General features: G+C 41.1%; 2 protein-coding genes across 3 annotated transcripts in view; one reads left to right on the top strand and one right to left on the bottom strand.

Annotated features, from left to right (window-relative positions):
* The window catches only part of FBXO36 (F-box protein 36), a 28,075-nt gene extending 24,410 nt beyond the window's left edge, over positions 1–3,665 (top strand). Inside the window, exon 4 of the mRNA XM_063338204.1 lies at positions 2,404–3,665. Coding sequence (XP_063194274.1) covers positions 2,404–2,595 — 192 coding nt within the window. The 3' untranslated portion in view covers positions 2,596–3,665. The remainder of the gene's footprint in view (positions 1–2,403) is intronic.
* Positions 3,666–3,928: 263 nt separating this feature from the next.
* Positions 3,929–19,909, bottom strand: SLC16A14 (solute carrier family 16 member 14). 2 transcript variants are annotated; one of them, XM_063338202.1, is made up of 7 exons: positions 19,553–19,909; positions 17,849–17,953; positions 15,295–15,436; positions 14,738–15,014; positions 13,737–13,880; positions 8,116–9,111; positions 3,929–6,407 (listed from the first exon to the last, which is right to left on the bottom strand). In XM_063338202.1, the coding sequence occupies exons 4-7, from the start codon at positions 14,997–14,999 to the stop codon at positions 6,259–6,261; spliced, it is 1,551 nt and encodes a 516-aa protein (XP_063194272.1). In that variant the 5' UTR covers positions 15,000–15,014; positions 15,295–15,436; positions 17,849–17,953; positions 19,553–19,909; the 3' UTR covers positions 3,929–6,258. The 2 variants fall into 2 exon arrangements, with proteins under 2 accessions (XP_063194272.1, XP_063194273.1); XM_063338203.1 differs by having other exon boundaries at positions 17,849–17,943.
* Positions 19,910–20,196: the final 287 nt, after the last annotated feature.

The raw sequence follows: 20,196 nt of genomic DNA, 5'->3' as shown, positions 1-20,196 counted from the left end.
GGTGGAAGTAGATAAGCTTGCCAAGTTCTGGGCTTTATTTCAGTTTCAAGATAAAACAGTTGATACTGTGACTGGGAAACAACCACTAAAGGATGAGAGAATAAAAACAACTAAAAGGGAGGAAGAGAATGGATAGAAGGGAGGCCAGGAAATGATTTCTTAGTATATTTGGAATCCGTCTGTCATTTCCAGAGTGTGAGTGGAGCAGGATGAGGTACTGTGGAGTGCAGTAAACTTTTAATTAGTTTAACACAAAGCCTTGGATATTCTGGAATTTAAGGAAATCCTAGAAATAATTAAGTTGCGTAATAATAAAGATAAGATTTTTGGCACAATGAAATAACTTTTTTACAACTAGTAATGCCATGCTCTCTTTCTCTCGTTTCAGTAGCATTTTTAAGGAATTAAAAATTTGCCCCAGTACTATGAGTTTTCATTTCCAGACTAATTTATGTGTAGGCTACAATGCTGCTCTCTGTGGAATTATAAAATAGCATATTCAGATTTTCAAACAGGGGAAAATAGAACAGTCTCTGGACTCAGGACTGAAAAGTGGAGTGTGAAAGGCCCCGTACGTCCATCCTGCGCAGTGCATCCTCGTAGGCTGGACTGAACAGGTATCCTCACTTGTTACCCAAAGCATGGCATTTCTCTGACTCTGCAGTTCTGAGCATAAATCCTGCTCTCCAGAGTATTCAGGCGCTTTCAATATGCATTTCAAAGTATTTCAGGTTTTCACTAGGTAGTATTTTTAAGTATTGTGACAGAAGCTCCACCTCAAAAGAAATAAAGTACAGAAGTCCTAATTGCGGACACCACCGGTGGAGCACTCGGTGAGCTTTCCAACAGACTGCTCGGTTGTGGTGTTTCCCAGCACAAGCTCGAGATGGGATTCATTTCGTCTGTTTTGTACGAGGTCTTTACCGAGCCAAATTTGAACTAGAAAAATGCTGCTTTCTGTGAGCTGCGGGAGGCGAGTGCCGCCAGAGGGAGCCACGTTCCCAGCGCCAGGGCGAGAAGGGGCTCTCCGGCGCTGGGCCGGCTCCGCTGCCCACCCTGCGGCTGGGTATTGGGGACAGGAGGGAAGATCTAGTGGTTATTACGCAATTCGGAACCCACTGGCACGGAAAGAAAACCACAATAATGGCAGTGATCGTCTCTTTTATTTCTGTATTTTCTTCAATGGAAAGCTGTATTTGGAAATACAAATATATGATACTAAAAACCAGCCTGCGCTATTTTTAACTTAATGTGTGTCCATTTTTCATAGGAACAGCAGAATGCTTAGAGACAGAGATCAAGCAGAAATTTAAAGAAAACTTTTTAAATGCTCATATTTTCATTTCAGGAGTTCTACAGCAGTTGCCCCCCCCCCCCCCCCCCCCCCCAATCCCTGCTTTTTCATTGCTAAAATATATTAGCCTGTTGTGTGTGCCTGCAGCATCATCACTCTCACAATTCAAGAACAACAGAAATACTGTTGCCACACATACTCTGATACAGCTTCACTGTAGTCAGGGAATAGTTTAAGGTATCCAGCTACATCAGCAGTATGTAACTGAAGTTACACCAGGACTTTTGCTTTTCTATTTCTGTTACTGCTTGTGACAGACGTACCAGCCACTTGCATTGCAATAATCTAGTACAGCTCCACTTAGGTCCCTGCAAGTACACATTTAGAAAAGTGGAATGCTTAGGAGAAGAATCAGTGTTGCTGTACTCTGCTGTAACTTACAATGGGCAGATAATATACACAGAGTATCTTCCAAATTCTTTTTTTGTGATGGTTGTCATCTAACAAATTACAACATTTTTTTCTTCCTGTTTGTAATATAATATTTCCACCTGATTCTTTCTGAATCTGATTCGTTTTGAAAGAGGGAAGCATCTCCTGAGAAACAGGCTTAATCCCTACAGTGCTTCTGAAAGCTTCCTAAAATTGCATTTCTGTTGTAATCCAAAGGCAATTTGCTTCTTTTACTTTCCTTGAAAACAGATTTGTATTTGTGGTGTGATTTCTATATCCTGACAAGTTCTTTGGCATTATCTTACACAGCTTCATTGATTCCAGTGGGGCTGTATGAATTACACACCAGGAAAGTATGTGCCATTACAGCTGCTCTTAGTGCGGCAGAAAAGCCTTTGATATCATACCAAACAAAACTCAAATTTTTCACAGAAGAACATGCAATATCTTCTGTTGGCAACACTGGGCAAAACTTCCACTGATATCATTGTGAGTTTTAACTAGTACTGCATCTTGCAAGATAAATGGGCAGCTTGCACTGCAAGTGACCTTCATACAAGGCATCTGTGTGGTCTAAACACATTTTGTGTAGTAAAATAATCACCAACGAGTAAGCCAAATTGTGGTTTTAAGTCTCTACTTTCTCTTGCAACTAGATATGTAACAGTAATGCACTATGGGAAAATATTGTGAAGAACTTGTGTGACACAATTACACCTGAAATGAAAGAACTTGCACAGGAAATTGGCTGGAAACAATTCTTCTTCACAAACAGACTTCAGCTACAGCTGCAGCTCCGAAGGAGGAGGCAGAAACAAGATGCTCGGAACAACAAAGATTATGAATAAAGATGTATTTTTTCATTCAAGTAATTGTTATAAGGCGTGGATTTGCTGTTTATCAGGTCAGACATACCCACATTTCTGCTTTACTAGGGAAAGCAGATTATTTTAAGAATTGAAAGGAGAAAAACAAAATGTGCTTTACTCAGAGCAACGTGTAAACAATACAATGTTTCATATGTGGGGCATCCTGAAATTGTATTATGGTCAGCATCATAACAGTTACTAGCAGTAGAAGAGATTGTGACTTCTTTGTACTTCTTCGTGCCGACTTCTCTATTTTGTATATATGCTATACATGCTCCATGTCTTACATCAGATGCTGTGGCATTGTCAGCATTACCTTTATAGAAAACCATCTATCATTTCTTACTAGAAAAATTGCTGATGAATGCTGAGGTTTTTACTGTCCATCATGGTAATTTTGCAATGTTTATAGGCAAGTAACGTTTAGCTGGTTCCACAGTTTGATGTGTGTTAAAATGTTTTTAAATTAATTATCCAAAGTTCAAGCAAATAATAATTTCGGCGCCAAGAAGAAACTTCTTTGGTGACTGAGGGTGTGGATGAAATGTTCATCCTCATCTTGGACAGTCCATCAAAATCATATGCGAGGCACTCTGCCAGAATGGTATGTGGTCAACATTGCTCCTTGATGTTGCTGATGCAGGAACTTTTGAAACTAATTGGCTTCCATTGCTCTAGTTGCATATTTGATAGGAGAGATTTGCTATCTTATAGGACTGTAACAACAGTTACTTAACAGTGTTGTAAAATGAAGGCAGTTCTTGCTGACATTACTGACTTAAACAGTCAACTTCAGTAATTAAGAGGCCAAATATTTTTACTCTGAAAGTACTGGTTGATTAATATATCATTTGCCATTGAATAGATTTAAGACCTGAGTATTAAAAACAGTGATTGCAGCATTTGGATATAATAGTGTAATATTTAAGAGTGTACTAGGTTTACAGTTTTTTAACATGTCAAGTATTAAACTTGAATTTTATAAATTGATTAAAAACTATGAATACAGGGTTCTTACAGGGTTCTTAATATCCTTCTATTTCTTTATAAAGCAGTATTTTAATTCTTAAAAGATATTTGCTAATTTAGATTAAGAATATTTTGTTCTACAACTATATACCAATATTCTTGAAGCATTTGGTGATTGTAGATCTTTTAGGTAGAAGAAACACTTAAGTATACTCTTTCCTCTTTGTGACTATTCCTTTTAGGACAATGACAAATGCAAATTTCACGATGTGCATAAAATACTGTATTCATAAAATTTCTGTTCTGTGTAATAAAACACTATAAAATGTAATTTTGCTTTAGAGTGATGATTTTAAGAACTACAGTATGTAAGCAGGGCTACTAAACAACAGACCCTCTTTCCTCACTTTCTGTCAATTTACTACCAAGGAGTTTTTTTCTTAGCTTGTGTTCATAACAGTTAGGCAGCCTACCTTCCCCTATCCTTGATCAACCACGTACCTGTTCATTCTGTTATGAGAAATAAGAACAATCATTTTGCAGGACTATCTTCATTTTTAGCCTTAAAAAAACCCAAACCTAATTAGTAAATGAACAGGAAGTGAAATTTTAGGTAATGTAAGTTTATTCCCATCATACGGCCCAGTAAGGACTTCTATAGAAAGATATATTGCAGATATCATAAGTGAACAACATATTATCATTACATTAATATGCAAATAAAGTTGATTTTGACAAAAGACAAAGTGAATATCTACGTATAAAGGGTACATATCTTTCAAAAAAGAAAAAAAAAGGAAATTGAGGGAAATCATCACCTCAATATATACATATATATTTCACCAATAAAAGATAGCTCAGTTAAAATAAGCTAGCAGCAGCATTCACACGAAGACATTAAACCTGTAAAAAAAGAATTGATGTGAAAGTGTAGTTTACATGAACATTTTCTCCAACAAAAAAGCTGATTTTAAGAAATTACTGACTGCGTGTTCACACCATGTGTTGCAGTTCACTGGCACCTCAGTTGTTTTAATGTGAATTTTAAAGGCCATACATAACTATCCTATATGAATGAAATTATCTGAATCTTAAAGTAGTTTGGGGTTTCCTCCAGGTTTTCTTTTTTAACTTGGCTTATTTCAGTGATCTATTTTAAAGTATAACCCCACCAACAACAGTTGTAGAAGTGCAAAACTAAGAAGCTGGTGAGTTGCAATATAGAACAATACAAGCTGCAGTTCAGAACTTTTTTTTAACCAACCTTGCAGCTATAAAAACAATCTGTATAATGACATTGTTGCATACTGAACTGTTTCCCAATATTTGTTCATTATAGTTGAATAGTACCAATTGTTTTTTAAGAATTCCAGCAGCAGGTATGAATATTAAACTAAGAACCTGATTTGTCATGAAAAAACTTTCATAAAGCTATCAGGAAAAAAAACTACAGTGACTTTTATTTGATAGGAAAATTAACACCAGACTCACCTCTCAAAGCTGAAAAGAGTATGTCTTGTACCACCATATAAAACATTCTGCATTGATTACCAGCTGCTTAATGTTGTTTAAGAAAAAATATTTTAATATTTTCAATGGTCTTTAGCTCTTCCATGCTCTGCATTATCTAATTTTCTGGTGAATAAACATGTCAAATGTGACCAGTCTTACACAGTTCATGGTGTACATTAAGAGCAGCAACACAACTGCTCGTAATATAACAGTTTTTGTTATTAAATTAATTGTAACAAAATTTAGCATGCTGTAGTCCAGTTCATTCTAAGACTATGTTTGGCCAATTTTGCCCAACTCTGTTTCTTTAGTACTGTTTACTTGACAAACAAGTCCCATGGAAGGAGTCAATGGCAATGTTACAAAGTTCTAAAATACCTCTAATTAGGTAAAGCAGCCAGAAACTTCAGACTGTTTCTGGAAACGTTTTCCAGCCTGTGAGTAACAATAATATTTTCCATATGTTGCCTATTTCTGCTTTCATGTTTGTTTATATGCATTAAGTGTCACAGCGTTTTTAATGCAGCCTATGTATTGGCTACTTTATTATGCAGTTGATACTTTAAAAAAAATAAAATAAAAAATCCTCCAAGTAGAGAGTCATTTCAGAAAAATATAAGAATTGTTCTTCAGTTTTGCGTCACAGAAATAGTAATTTTAATATGCTGAATTAATAGAATTATTGTGCTAGCATTTCAACAATACTTGGCTAGCCAAGTAAAAAAAACCAATCATTTCCTCATACTCAGTAACTAATCTTTTATCAGACAGAATACATATTAGGAAGGACTTCTATATCAAATTCTCTTATAGGACTAGTGTAAATGAGGAGTAACTGCACTGCAGCCAATGAAGTTTCACCAATGGGTAGTGGTGAAAAGGTAAAAGAGAAGCAAGAGTAAAGGCTCCTAGCATTGTTTAAAAGACTAGCAGGGTGCTTTTAATTGCTGTATTTGTTAGTTCTAAAGTAAAAGATCTTAACTCAATTTAAAACCATATTTCTAATAATTTATTAGCATTTTGGAGCACATTTGCGTTTCACTTAAGTACAGCTCCATGTGGTTGGTTCCATAAGAAGAACAGCTTCATACTGTCATACAATAGAAACATGAAAACAAAACAAAACAAAACAAATCTGTAAAAAAACTTCTGTAATTTGTTCTATACTTGTGCTTCTTCCATAGATTTTTCTCTTGGTTGTTTCTTTTGAATACAAGGTTGTATAAGTAAAAATATTATTCCCACCATGTATAGCAAGCCAGATATGTAAAAAGAAAAATCGTATTTATGTGTCATGTCATAGATCCAACCTGCAAAATAAGGAAAAAACATGTTTGTTACAAAGCTTGACAAGGTACCTTGCATGGGAAAATATGAAAAATACTGCAGAATTCTCTCATGACATTTCAGTCAAATCCATAGATTTTTTGTGGAAAAAAGAGGTGGTGATTTTCTCCTCCTCTAGATGCTACAAATGGAAATGAATTAACAAAATCTCTTGTTCATTCACCAAAACCCCAAACCAGTGCAAAACCTATCCCCTCATTTAAGTATCATGGAAGTCTTAAAATGGGACTCTAGCTATGTGCCATCCTAAGAAGCCAAGCAACCTTCTCTCTAAATCTGTACGTTTTTCAAACAAGTCGTTACAGGTCTGACTTTAAAATAGACATTGTGGAATTCCAAACCAGTTAGTTCTTCCACCCTACTATTGTCTTTGTAAAATGCCCGCTACTGCAGGCTAGTTCAAACGCTGTGCCTTGTGCAAGCAAACACACTCCCAATAGCTTACTCAAAGACTGACATACCAATAAAAGACTGTTCAAGAGACATAATCTCAGTACTGCAATGACTCTCGTTCCAGCCTTAATTCCTTTGCAAAAATATGTTAAAGTTAGTTACTTCAGAAAGGTTTGAGAACCCCAAATAGCAAAATTCCCTCATGTCATGTCGGTTGCGTTGTGATGTAACCTCAAGATCAGAAGCTTTTTTCACATCAACTAATTGCATCCTATTTGCTTCATTACTTATGACCAAATATAAAGACATGTTCAGCACAGACTGAGAGGTGCTGGAAGAATGTATGGTAGAGTAAAACACTGCTGCTTTTCAAAGGGCACCAAATGAGCTTTCTGCTAAATTGCGTCAGCTCACTTAATGGTGGGGAGAGAAGGTGAGAGTGTTCTCTCTTTTTTGGGTTGCTTGTGCTGCAAATAGCTTCAGTTCAGCCTAGTGCCACCCCTGGCTGGCCACGGCCATTACTCACAAGGTTTCTTAATGCTGTCTTCAGATTTGCATCTCTAAAAGATAGCCATAGTCTGGCATTGTATTGACAATCAGTACCTATATCTCTCCCGTATTTCCCTGCCTCTTTCTATGAGAAAATTTATAATGAATGTTTGTTTAAACCTAAGTAACTTTAGGGGTCACACACCTACGATTCTGCCTTCTGTTGTGGATGGCAGTAAAGAGATTATGAGCAGTGCGGTCCCCAAAGTAGATACTTGTGGCTGAAGGAAAGCAAAGCTAAATTCGCTAAATCTACACATCCATTGGCAGCTTAGAGTGGTGACTCGCAAATACACTTTATAGTTCTTGGGGGTAATGCTGTGGTACAAATACCTGCCTACCCTGAAAAGTATACATTTTTTCATCTAGAGGCATGAGTATGTATAGTGCATATACTACACAAAACACATAAAAATAGGTTAAACCTTTCAATTTTAAAAAAGTATATGATAATATTTTAAGGAAACATACCATTGAAAGGTATGAAAGGTGCAGATTTGGGTTTATTTGCAAGGATGGTAATTTGTAGTGTGTGAATAGCGAGCTGGTACCCAGCAGATGTGATCTGTAAATTTGTACAACGTAAACCTGGATGTTACAGTCCATTCTGGAGCAGATATAATTTTGTTAACTACGCGGGCTCAGAACATAAGAAATCTTAGCAATATAACAAGTCACATGGTTATTTATTATACAAACATCTGTTGGTTAGAGATATGAACTTTTTACCTGCAAAGGGTGGTCCAAGCAATGCAGATATTCCGTTGGCACAAATGATGATGCCATAGGCATTTGCAAGGTGTTTAGTTCCAACTAAATCTTCAGTCACAACAGGCATTAGAGAAAAATAGCCACTAGAAAATCCTATTAGAGCACAAATCACAGCCAGGGTAACGTAAGTTTGCATTAATGGCAAAGTAAGAATGCAGGTGACCAGGGTAAAGTTAGCCATGAGGAAGACGTTCCACGTGCTGATGCACGGGAGATCAGAGATGATTCCAAGGATCACTTTACCAAAAATATGCACAATGGCTATAATGGATGTCAAAGGAAATATATTGTTCTGACTAGATAAGTTGTACTGCTTGACTATTTCTGGAAGATGAATAAAGGGAATGACAAAGCTGCTATAGGCAAACAAAGCCCAAATTATAAAGGCCACAAATACTCTATTGGTAAACAGTGATGCAGCTCCGAAGTAGCTGGAGTACCATATTGCAAAGCCCTTCCTGACGGTAACTGTCAGCTGGCTCACTGTCTTCAGAATGCGCAGTCCGTACATACTCTTTCCACTTCTAGATTTACCTCCCATTTCTGTGTGCTGAACACTGTCAAGCACTTCTTCATTTGTTGCCTCTTCTTTTTTTTCCGGTTCTTCACTGAGGACTCCGTTAGATTTTATAGTCTCTGTAGAGTGGGACAGAGCTTTTGCCTGATTATCTTCACTATTACTTCTCACAACATGTTTTTCACTAACAACGTCTTTGGGAAAGAGTGGTCTCATAAGCGCCCCGCAGACACAAAGGTTCAGGGAGATGGCGCCCTGGATGAACATGGCGTTCCTCCACCCAAATTCAGTGCAGAGGTACTTCAGTAAGGCAGTCATTAGGAAAGCTCCAAACCCTGTTCCTGTGGTACTGAGTCCTTGTGCAAGAGCTCTTCTCTTCTGAAAATACTGCCCTACCATGACCACCGCAGGCAGATAAACCATACCACTTCCAACACCTATGAAAATAGAAACCAAAGTCAATCTGAACTTTTTGCCAAAAAGATAAGAAGCAGTGAAAAACGAATTAGTTTTATTCCTCACTTCTGCACAAGCATAGTAATAAAACCAAGAATAAATATTCAATTCCAATGCTAACTTTCATTTCTGCCTCGTAGTGTGTTCCAAAATCTGCAATACTCATTCCAGTGAGAATACAATACTGCCATTAAACTGCTGGAAAAAATGAAAAACATGGACGATAAAACCTTTACCTCAGTTCAGCATGACACCACGGGAAAGCCCCAAACATCCCACAACAAATCAGTGGCAGTTAATATGGCAACAAACATAAACAAACCCTATTTTGAAATATCTGCATTTGTAACACTGGCATCTGATTGTATCAGTGACCAGAAATTGCTTAGTGGGCGCATCTTGTTGCTTTTGCCCAAGTTCATCGCCAATGAAGATCCAGGCTGAGTTTTTGTCCTTACTTTGTAACTGTGGAGCCACAGTGACCATGAGATATGTTTCAGGGGTCAGCCCAGGGGGTTAGCCCCGTGGTAGGACCTTGGGTAGCTTCCAGGTTTCTCTTTGGGCACTCCAGGGAAGCCTAGGGAGGGCCACACAACAGCTGCACAGGCATATTCTTAAATGGCAGATCTCTAGTTTTGTAGAAATTGCCCCACTTACAGTTAAAAAACCAGGGTATTAATGTTACCTACTTCAAGCAGAAAATGTTGAGAGTTGTGCAAACACATCATTAAAGGTAACAGTTGCCCAGTTTTTCTCAGCAAATTCCTGACAGAGGGGGTTTGGAATGAAAGATATATGCAGAACATGCTTCCAAATTCACTATGATCGTAATTTAGAAGAGTGCTTTGGGCTTAAAAGTTTTCCTAAATAGCTGATAACGTAGCTGCACGCAGCTACAGCATGATCTAGCTACAGCTAGATCAGAGAAAGAGCAATTACTCCAGCAGAGCCTGAAAAAAAGCACCTCAATGTCACGGCAGTGTACCCTGGGCAGAGCTGACCTGCTCTGCCTGTCAGAAGCATTTATTTCTTTGCTACACAAATCCACGATCAGGTTTTTATTTCGCACATGGTCTCCCCCCACAAACCCCGTCCCAAACTCCAATGCAGTCTCCCTGCCCCCCAGAAGACCCCCCGCCTCCTCAGACCCACCTGCCGTTGGCTGCTGTGAGAACGCAGCCCGGGCTCGTGCTTGCGTTAGTGTTTACTGCGCTTCCCCGGAAATAAAACATTTTCAAAATTGTTTTACCTTATCTTTTCATTCTGTGGGCTACATAGCAAACCGTAGCCTAATCCCATGCACAGGCACGCCGCCTTCGCGGGTAAATACAGCGCCACCAGGCCTCCCCACTCCTTTTCCTCACAGATTTGTCCCCCTGCACCACCAGGCCAGCGGCAGGCCCGGCTCTGCTCTCGCACCGCGGGGCTCAGGGGGCATTTTGCCCCCCGGCCCACAGGGGCTCCCTGCGCCCTCCCCAGGGCTTCCTGGCCAGGTGAGGGGGGAGAAGGCTCCTCTGCCCCCCCCATACTGCCGCTGTGGGGAGCAGAGCCTGTGGAGCTGGGATGAAGCCAGTGGCCAGGAGGTGAGGGGCAAGGCTGTGAGGAGCTGAGGGACGGGAACCACGCTGAGGTGAGGGGCACTTTGGGAAGGGGAGCTGAGGCGGCAGGGTGGCTGCGGCCAGTGGGGACAAGGCTGGGATCGTGGGGACGCACTCTCTGAGGGCATCTGGCACAGCAGGTCACCAACAGGAGAACAGGAGCCATGAGTATGCCCACGAGCACTGGATGGAGGCCTAGAAGTGATCACAGCAGGAGGCGGCCACTGTCAGTGAACAGCAGTCTTACATCTAGAGGCCATGAGAACATGAAGGAAACTTCCCTGAGGTGGCGGTGAGTGAGGTGACCGTGAGCAAGGGGATGGGGAGTGACAGGATGGGGAGTGAGGCGATGGGTGAGTGAGGGGACGGTGAGTGAAGGAATGGTGAATGAGGGGATTGTGAGTGAAGGGGCAGTGAGTGAGGAGATGGTGAGTGAGGGGACGCTGAGGGAACAGTGAGTGAGGGGACGGCGAGTGAGGAGATGGTGAGTGAGGGGATGGTGAGCGAGGGGATTGTGAGTGAAGGGGCAGTGAGTGAGGAGATGGTGAGTGAGGGGACGCTGAGGGAACAGTGAGTGAGGGGACGGCAAGTGAGGAGATGGTGAGTGAGGGGATGGTGAGTGAGGGGATGGCGAGTGAGGAGATGGTGAGTGAGGAGATGGTGAGTGAGGGGACAGTGAGTGAGGGGACGGCGAGTGAGGAGATGGTGAGTGAGGGGATGGTGAGTGAGGGGATGGCGAGTGAGGAGATGGTGAGTGAGGGGATGGCGAGTGAGGGGACGCTGAGGGGACGGTGAGTGAGGGGACGGCGAGTGAGGAGATGGTGAGTGAGGGGACAGTGAGTGAGGGGACGCTGAGGGGACGGTGAGTGAGGGGACGGCGAGTGAGGAGATGGTGAGTGAGGGGATGGTGAGTGGAGGTCTCATGAAGCTGGAGGAAACATCTCAGGCATCTCTGGACAGAATTACTCCTACAACAGCATCTCACTCCTCCACCTCATGTAAAAATTTGCCTCAGATTTTTTCTGAAAATACAGTTTTCACCCCTCTTTAAATTCTATGTATAATCGCTGCTTTTTTGTCTGATATTTCTTTCTGAAAAGCAGCAAGGGCTAAGAGAAAGAGTGTATAGATTCCTGTCTGCTTGATTATATCCAATATAAACAGAAATACCAAAAAGGGCAGAAGCCTGCCTATAATTATTGCTCTTTGTTCAGGAATTTGCAACATTTCTGCTATCTATGGTATGGTGGTATAAAGAGTCATCACAGTTATCCTTGCTAGTTTCAATTTTTTTCCCTCCAGAGAGCTAGATGAAAAATTATGTACTGAAATTCTGCAGATTTCTGTGAAATTCTGTGAAAGGGTAGTTAAAGAGGATGGAGGGTACTAAAGCTATTACTGCAAACATTTTTTTTTTTAAGGCTTCTGTCTGTCACGTATAACATAGATACCATGCTTCATTTGCAAACATTACTGGCCATGTTATCTGTGGAGTGAATAATATTTCAAAATCCCTTGAATTGCTCAGTGTTGCTCAGGTAATAATTAAAGGCCAAATTTTGTATTTCTTACTTGGATCACTTTAACATTTTCGTTTCATATCTATTAACAATTACTCTTTCCAGAAATGAATAGTGAATAAAACTGAGTAGTGCTTTAAGTAAATAATACTGGGTCCCTCTACGTAACTTTCTTAAAGCAACTGATTTTTTTCACGAGAAGCTACATTTTGCTAGAAAACGAGCATTTGGGCACTAAGGATCTATTGCTTTTCAAGAAAGATACCTAAACACACCTGCCTTTTCATATTTTGATTTGTCTTACACATATAAAAAGTTTTCTAAAGATCTACTTCCAATAAAAATGACAAAATATTGTTTCTTTCAGTGGTAAAAAATGTAGCAAAATTAATTGCTATTTATTAGTGGTTGTGGAATATCCTTTGTTAGAAATTGCATATGAAATATGGCCACATGCATTGTCCTAATTCAAGCTGGGATAGAGTTAATTTTCTTCACAGTACCTCATATAGTGCTATGCTTTGGATTTGTGGCCCAAACACCGTTGATAACACAGGGATGTCTTAGCTATAGCTGGTCAGTACTTAGATCAAGACTTTTTCTGTTTCTCACACTACCCTGCCAGTGAGCGGGCTGAGGATGCACAAGAAGCTGGGAAGGGACACAGTGGGACAGCTGACCCCAACTCACCATAGGGATTTCCCATATCATATGATGTCATGCTCAGCAATAAAACTGGTGGAAGGAAGGAGGAAAGGGGGACATTCGGAGCTGTGATGTTTGTTTTACCAAGTAACCATTACACCTGATGAAGCCCTGCTTTACTGGAAGTGGCTAAACATCTGCCTGCTCATGGGAAGTAGTGAATGAATTCCTTATATCGCTTTGCTTGCGCATGCAGCTTTTGCTTTACTTACTCACTGTCTTTATCTCACTTTTACCCTTCTGATTCTCTCCCCCATCCCACTTCAGGAGTGAGCAAGCAGCTGTGTGAGGCTTAGCTGCCTACCAGCAGTAACCCACAAGACCCTCTAAAATGGGGTTTGAAGCAGTACATAGGTATCATAATCTGGTATTTTATTAATGGGGAGCAGCTCCTGTAGAAAACATTTGCTGTTTCTTCCTGTGACAAAGAGAGGAGTTAGCTGAATATATAATTCAACAGTGTTTTAACATCTTAAAATTAACATCTTTAAAAAGTTTGGGTTACATTAATTCTTGTAATTAAAAATGTCCTCTAATATATTTACTTGGGAGAACTTGATAAAAATACCATCTTCAGATAGCAGATATAAATGACAACAAAAGTCATTGGGTGCCATCCAGTGAGTAAATAAATAAGTTTCTGAAAAGATAACAGGCTGGAAAGAGTGTGAAAGGAAAACCCAAATAACTTTGCAGTCTAACTTCCCTCTTTACTCACACAGACAACCTTCAAAGGAATCAAAAATAATTGAAAGAACTTTCAAACGTCAGTACAGCTCTTACCGGCTGTCACTCCAAATGTAAGGAAGAGGTAGTGCACATTTGAGGCATAAGCACTCAGTATCCAACCTAGGGCATTCAGAATCCCTCCAATTATAGCTGTCTTGCGGCACCCACACATGCTGATGAATAGACCAATGAAAGGACCTGTTAAAAACGTGAAAAAATGTTAAATTATTTATTTAATTCTTTACGCTTTTTAATAATTTTTCTCATGAAGATTCTTAATGTTTTAAACAAAACGTTAAACATCAGGCTATTCATGCAATTCAGTTTATTTTCCCTATTATTGTTCAAAATCACAGAAAGAAGAATTCAATCAACTGACCAAATACTTAGCAAATACCTGCAGGACCTAAAATCAAAGTGCTCCATGACAAAGGGACAGTTTAAACAGAGGAAGAAGCTGAAACCATTGTTCCCAATACTAATGCTGTGTGAGTGCAGGCCTTTTTCACAATTAACTAGAAAGTAAACGTTTTATTTTGTTTCCAGTGGAACGTTTTAGGCAGACCTAAACACAACTTTTTCAGTCTTAATTTAGGGAGACAGAGGTGTGTACATACATATATACACAAATATACCCCTCCAGATATTGTTTTGCGTTGATCCTACCACAACTTAAAAAATATATTTTAGTTCAGCTGCCAAACTGAAATATAAACTGTCCAATCAACATTTTCTCCTCCCAGTTAGAGTATGGGGAGGACCATGAGCTTCACAGATCATGTTTTCTTAATTCTAGTGAGACCTCGAAGTCACAGGCATCCTTTCCTGCTCATGCCGTCTCCTGGAGTCATTGTCTTCTCTATCTTTTTCCCTGTTGTTCCCTTTCTCCTTCTAACTTGTAAAATTTGTCCTGGTGACTTTAAATAGGCAACTCAGCAGAACTTGGGCAGCTCTGCTAATACAATGGAAAACTGTAAGAAAAATACTTGAGGGATGAGTGGCAGACACATTCTAAAAACCTCTACAGTTTTGAAATAAATTATGCTGGAACATACCTACAATAAGCGTAATGCCCATGCTGAGGGAGCTAACCCACGCTGTTAAGCCACGACTTTGATTAAACTCTTCAAGCCATTCCATGTTGAGTATTCCAAGGGCCATTTGGGACCCCATGATAAGTATGTGCACAACGAAAGAGGAAAGTACAATCATCCAAGCCCATCCTCCATCGATGTTTGGATTAGGCTTAATTGGCTTACTTCCAACTTTTGAGTCTTCTCCAAAATCATATCCAATATCCTCTCGACTAGCATACATTTTCTCCACGGTATTCTGAAATAAATGCAGTAAGCACCTTCAAAATACACACCAAATGATCAGATTTTGTAGTTTGGTTATAGTGAATAGCATAAATCACTACCATATTACACCATTGTGGTTTGGTGCAATTGTAAAGTGAATACTGGGTTTTCATTGTTCAAATGTAAAATGCTAAGAAAATTCTCTAATTAATGTATTTCTTTGTGTACCTTGTTGCCATGGCTGTCTATACAGGAGTATTTACAGGTTGACAGTAGGCTGCATTATTTCCATTACTATGTACTTTACTTACTTGTAGGTGACTGAGAGCACTCACTCTTCATGAGTTGACTGTGGTCACAAAAAAAGACTGGTCTCTCTCTGTATATTCCTCCTCCGTATTACCTTCTGCTGTCCCAGTAAGATTATGTGTCTTTGTGTTCAAGTTGATAAAGCTTGAAATAAAAAAAAGGAAATCCTGAAGAGGCAGGTAGATGAAGTTACTGTATCTTTTCAGAGGAAACCAGTTTTGAGATGTATTTCTTCCTTAGTAATGGAAGAACAAGAGTGAAGGCAGAGAAAGATAAAGATTTAAGGTTCTTGATTTTCAAAATGCTTTGCTTACATCAATTACAACAAGGGAATTGTTAGTGCCTCTCTGGCAAGCTTCTTATTAGAGTCAACTTGACAAACAGTTTGCTATTACTCTTTCAGTTTCCATAGTATTAATCCATATAATCCTACTAAACCAGAAGAATTCTTCAAAATTAATGTCAATGCCTATCAGAATCAAACTGAGCAGCAGTTATGTGCATAGGTGTATGTAGGATCAGGCCACAATAGCTTAACTTGATTAATTTGATTCCTTCCATTGTTACTTTAACTGAAGATTGCAACACAATGTGAAAATAACTTCAAAACCATTTTTAATTGATTAATGGGCAAGGTGCAGAACCCAGTCTTCCCTCCATCTGATTTCTGTTGTAACATACTGAAATGTCACCCAACTGTGGAGTACCACATAGGTTTCCATGGAGACCAGAAATGTGATGATACCAATTACCAGAGACGGTAATTTTTTGTCTTCTTCTCTGGAGAAATAAAAAGAGCCACCAGCTTCAAAATAGTCAAAAGAGAGAAGAAAGTTATAAAAATTTGTTTAAAAAAGCTCCTTATGTATTCTGTGAGCCCTCAGAAGGTGTGCCCCAGGGCTAGCGCCTCATGACTGAAAACTGGCAGTGAATGGAGTAACTCGGATTCTGTACTAACTGAAAATTTGGACTGGTGTCTTTAAATACATGAGTATATTTTTCTTCTCAAGTTACTACCTTTCCAAACTATTTTATTTTTTTCTTATTGCTAGAAAAACATACAGAGAAGGCCTTGAAGTATTTCATACCATAAAGGAGATGGAGTCAGAGCTGATTGGTCAAAGTTACCGTTTCTTTCACAGACAACAGTGAAAACCTGCCGATATGTGTAACCTCTCCAGACTGGCTGCTGGGTAAGTTACCTTTGTAGTTAAGTGCCACATATCCCTTACTTGCAGTACAGGTAATTATGTGTAACTAAGGGCAGCTTGAACATGTAGGTTCCTCCAAGAGCACACTGATTTGCCTCATACAGTGAACTGGAGCTAAAATATGTTGTACTCCTGCTATCAAACTTTTCGTAGATGGATACTCTTTATGGACTAAGTTGTCACTAGCCCTAACTTGGTCGTGGAAGGTATTGGTGACACAGTGAGGAAGAACAAGAACTGTGCACATTTAACACTTGCCACACAAGCAGATAAGCTGGGACCAACTGACGAGTCCACACAAAGGTGCCAGTGGAAACACATACTGAAATGACTTACTGGCTTTTTCTTTCCAAATCAAGAGGCAGAGAGAAGGGGGATTATGCTTAGAGGTCTTTCTAGAGGTCCTGCAGCATGTTTGAGGCAGGAAGAATAGTGGGGGAAGAAGTCAGAGCCAAGCTGTTGTGCAGGCTTTTTTTTGAATATAAGAGGACAGCCTTAGTTAAAATTATACTTCATCCTTCCTTTACCTACATCTTAAATATGACATCTCAACTCTTTCCTCTTACTGTACTTGGAGCTAGATCCCCCATTGATGTAGTTTATATGAGTACTTATGGAGGATTCAGCCCACTCACAAGCGAGAGAAAATACTAACTGCATAAAGGTAATAAAGATAGTGAATAATCATGCTAATGGGAAATAATGAGAAGTAGCAGAACGAAGGAAAATTGCAAGCTGTTAAGTGTGCTCTGTATAAGATTAATGAAAATGTATGACGGATATTACAGTACATCTTAGATAATGGAATACAAAATTATGTAACTGAAGATTCAGAGTCAGGATTAAATGTGGAGCCTCGCCTTGCTCTTTCATGCTTTTGACTGGTTTTGTGTGCACCTGAGTATTGATACTGGCCACAAAAATTTTCTTCTTTGGACAGGAAATACATACATCTTTTATATATTTTAAATTATTTAAAGCAAAAATAATTAACATTGAGATGCAAAGATATGACACTCATCTTTGCAATCTTACTGACTGAACGGGCTCATATTGAGTAGATGAAAGTTAATGTCATGCTTGCATCAACCCCCACAAATCTTCAGAAAATGCATATATTTTCCTTTTGAATTGGACTCTTGCTCATTATTACTTTTATACTATTAACTTTCCACTGATGTCACAAGTTCAGAGTGAATACACTTAAAAGCAGCAAAGGTCTCAATTTCCAGTAATTGCACAAACTCCCAGGCTCTGAATAAAGCAAGGAATGGATGGCTGGATCCTCTCCCCACTACTGACTCATCGCACTGTGCCATATCGCACCCCAGAGAAATGCACTTACCTGCCCTCAGCCTTCTTCCCACACCACAGCACTGCCAAAAACACAGTATCAAGGAAGGCAGAGAAGCCCAAGGGGCTCTTCGCAATTGTGAAATCCTACAGAAAACTGCAATGAAAATGACAGCAACCAATTTGTGAAGCCAGACACATTTCCCCAATGCTCAAGACCCACTCACGGCAACAGTGTCGAATACAGCCTCTCACAAGGGATTGCATTTAAAGGCAGGAGAATCTGGATTTTTGTTTGGTCAGCTGGAGAAGGACTAGATTATTTTTTTTCAGAACAGCTTTTTATATTGTATGCACACACAATATGCAGAGCTCTTCGAAAACTGGCCCAAACGTTACTGCCCACAAAGATGCTGAGCTTTTTTTGAAAATCTGACTCATGAGCTATTTTAGGGACAAATGCAGGTGCTGTAATAAGACCAAAGTTAGCAGCAAAATACCAAAGTTCCCTGTACCACAGTTGAGCTATGGCTCTCTAGCTTGTAGTTGAACTGGATCATTGAAAAACATCCAATGTAAAAAGTCTATATGATGAATAATTTACATATATTTGGGTAACCTCTTCCAGTACCTGATTGCCTCAGTATTAAAAAGTATAGAATAAAATAGTACTTTATAGGCACTTCCAATGGATAACTCATAAATGCATTATAAATAGTAACGAGTTTTGCTTCACAGTGGTCCCAGTAGGCATGCCACGTGTAATTATTTGTCTTTTGAAGACATACAGAAAAAAACATTGTTAAAAACATAGTTTATTTTGGGTGTCATAAGTTTTGGCAGTCTAACTTCAGCTTGCTAATACGTTGAGCGCTTCAGTTGTCAATGACTTCACTGGAGATGCGGATACCTGCCACTTCTGCAGATCAGAGCCACACTGCTAACCGTGCATGCCAAGCAAGGAAGAGAAAATCAGGGAAATAAACACTTAAAACACTAAGCTAATTGCCAGGGTCGCAAGTTTGCATGAAGTTTTGTGGCAGTTCCATTTGCTGCCCTTCTACCCCCCAGGGCTGTTTCCGGGGCCCTGCTCAGAAGACCCCACCGGGAGACCCCTCCGGTGCTGTCCTTGTCTCAGCGTGACCCACGAGTGCTCCCGCGCCCCCGAGGACAGGGGGAACAGGGTCAGATAATAAACATTTTGCTCCCCCGGGTGCCAAGGGGATGGGCAGCTCGCATCAGGCGCTGTGCCTCTATTCTGTAAATGGTTACAGACCGTTACGTGAGCAGCCCGGAGGCAGAGGATATACCTTTTCCCCCCGCGATAATACATCTGGGTGCCTTACACGTTACGCCCTCCCCAGCGTTCAAGTTAAGCTCATCTATGCAAAACACTGCTCAGACGGGGAGGGTTGCCCGCCCCGGGCTGCCAGGGGGGCTGTACGGGCGGGGGCCCGGGCTCGGTCGCAGCCGCCCCCCCTTGCCCGCGGCGGCGGGGCCGGGCGGCGGGCGGCATTCGGGAGGGCCCGCCCGCCGGAGCACAAAGGATGACCGCTAGTTACCCCGCTGCGGCGGCGGCGCCCCCGGAGGGGCAGCCGCCACCTCCCGCCGCCGCCGGGCAACCCCGGCCCCGCTGCACCGCGCCGGGCCAGCCCGCCTTTGCCGCAGGCGGCGCGGCTACTGCGCCTTCCCCTGCCCGCGGCGGCGCCGGCGCCGGTACCGTGCGGCGGCTCCCGGCTCCTCCCGAGGTACTCACCGCGCAGGGCCCCGCCAGCGCCGCCGCCCCAGCCCGGCACGGCGCCGAGCCCCCGCTGGCACCCAAAACCAGGGGCGCTGCTCCGCGCCCCGAGAGCTGCTGCAGGCTCCGGTATCCACCTGCGCCCCGCTCCGCTCAGCCGCCCGCGCCAGCTCAGCCTCGCCCCGGCTGGCCACCCCGGGGCTTATTTTCTGTAAAAGTCTGGCACCGGTCTTGGGCCTCCTGCCCCCCAGGTAGCTCGTCTTCTGCACCGCCTTGTCTCCATTCCCTGCAATTTCAAATCTCCACGCTCTTTCATTCCTGCGATACCGGCTAATTCTGGTTTGGCAGAGGAGATTTGCAGTCCTCTCACATGCACACTCTTGTGGCTGAATGAAGTTTATTGCTGCACAGGTTATCGCTGGAAATTTACATCTGAGAGAATTAGAGGATATAATCCAATAAAAGCAGCCAGTATCAAGGTTTTAATGGCTGTGAGATTATGTTTACTTCAGAGAGACTGGTTGAATTTATGTAGCCGAACCACCCTAAGAATGAAGCTTGAAAGCTTCATTGTATAGTACCTTATATGTGCAATAAATAAGCTTCAAAAATATTCCTCCCGTAGGACAAGAAAAGAGTTCAGAAATATACTTCCACGTCTT

This window comes from Chroicocephalus ridibundus, chromosome 6 (assembly GCF_963924245.1).
Source record: "Chroicocephalus ridibundus chromosome 6, bChrRid1.1, whole genome shotgun sequence".
Lineage (NCBI taxonomy): Eukaryota > Metazoa > Chordata > Aves > Charadriiformes > Laridae > Chroicocephalus > Chroicocephalus ridibundus.
The sequence above is the reverse complement of the archived record's forward strand: the minus strand, read 5'-3'. Positions and strand labels throughout refer to the sequence as shown.

What these genes read in the sequence shown, in the direction of transcription:
- SLC16A14 (XM_063338202.1), bottom strand. Translation starts at nt 14,999, where the DNA reads ATGTATGCTAGTCGAGAGGATATTGGATATGATTTTGGAGAAGACTCA. An exon ending in GGGCATTACGCTTATTGTAG is followed by an intron (nt 13,881 to 14,737) that starts GTATGTTCCAGC and finishes CGTTTTTAACAG; the next exon opens with GTCCTTTCATTGGTCTATTC. An exon ending in GCTTGGACCACCCTTTGCAG is followed by an intron (nt 6,408 to 8,115) that starts GTAAAAAGTTCA and finishes CTTATTTTGCAG; the next exon opens with GTTGGATCTATGACATGACA.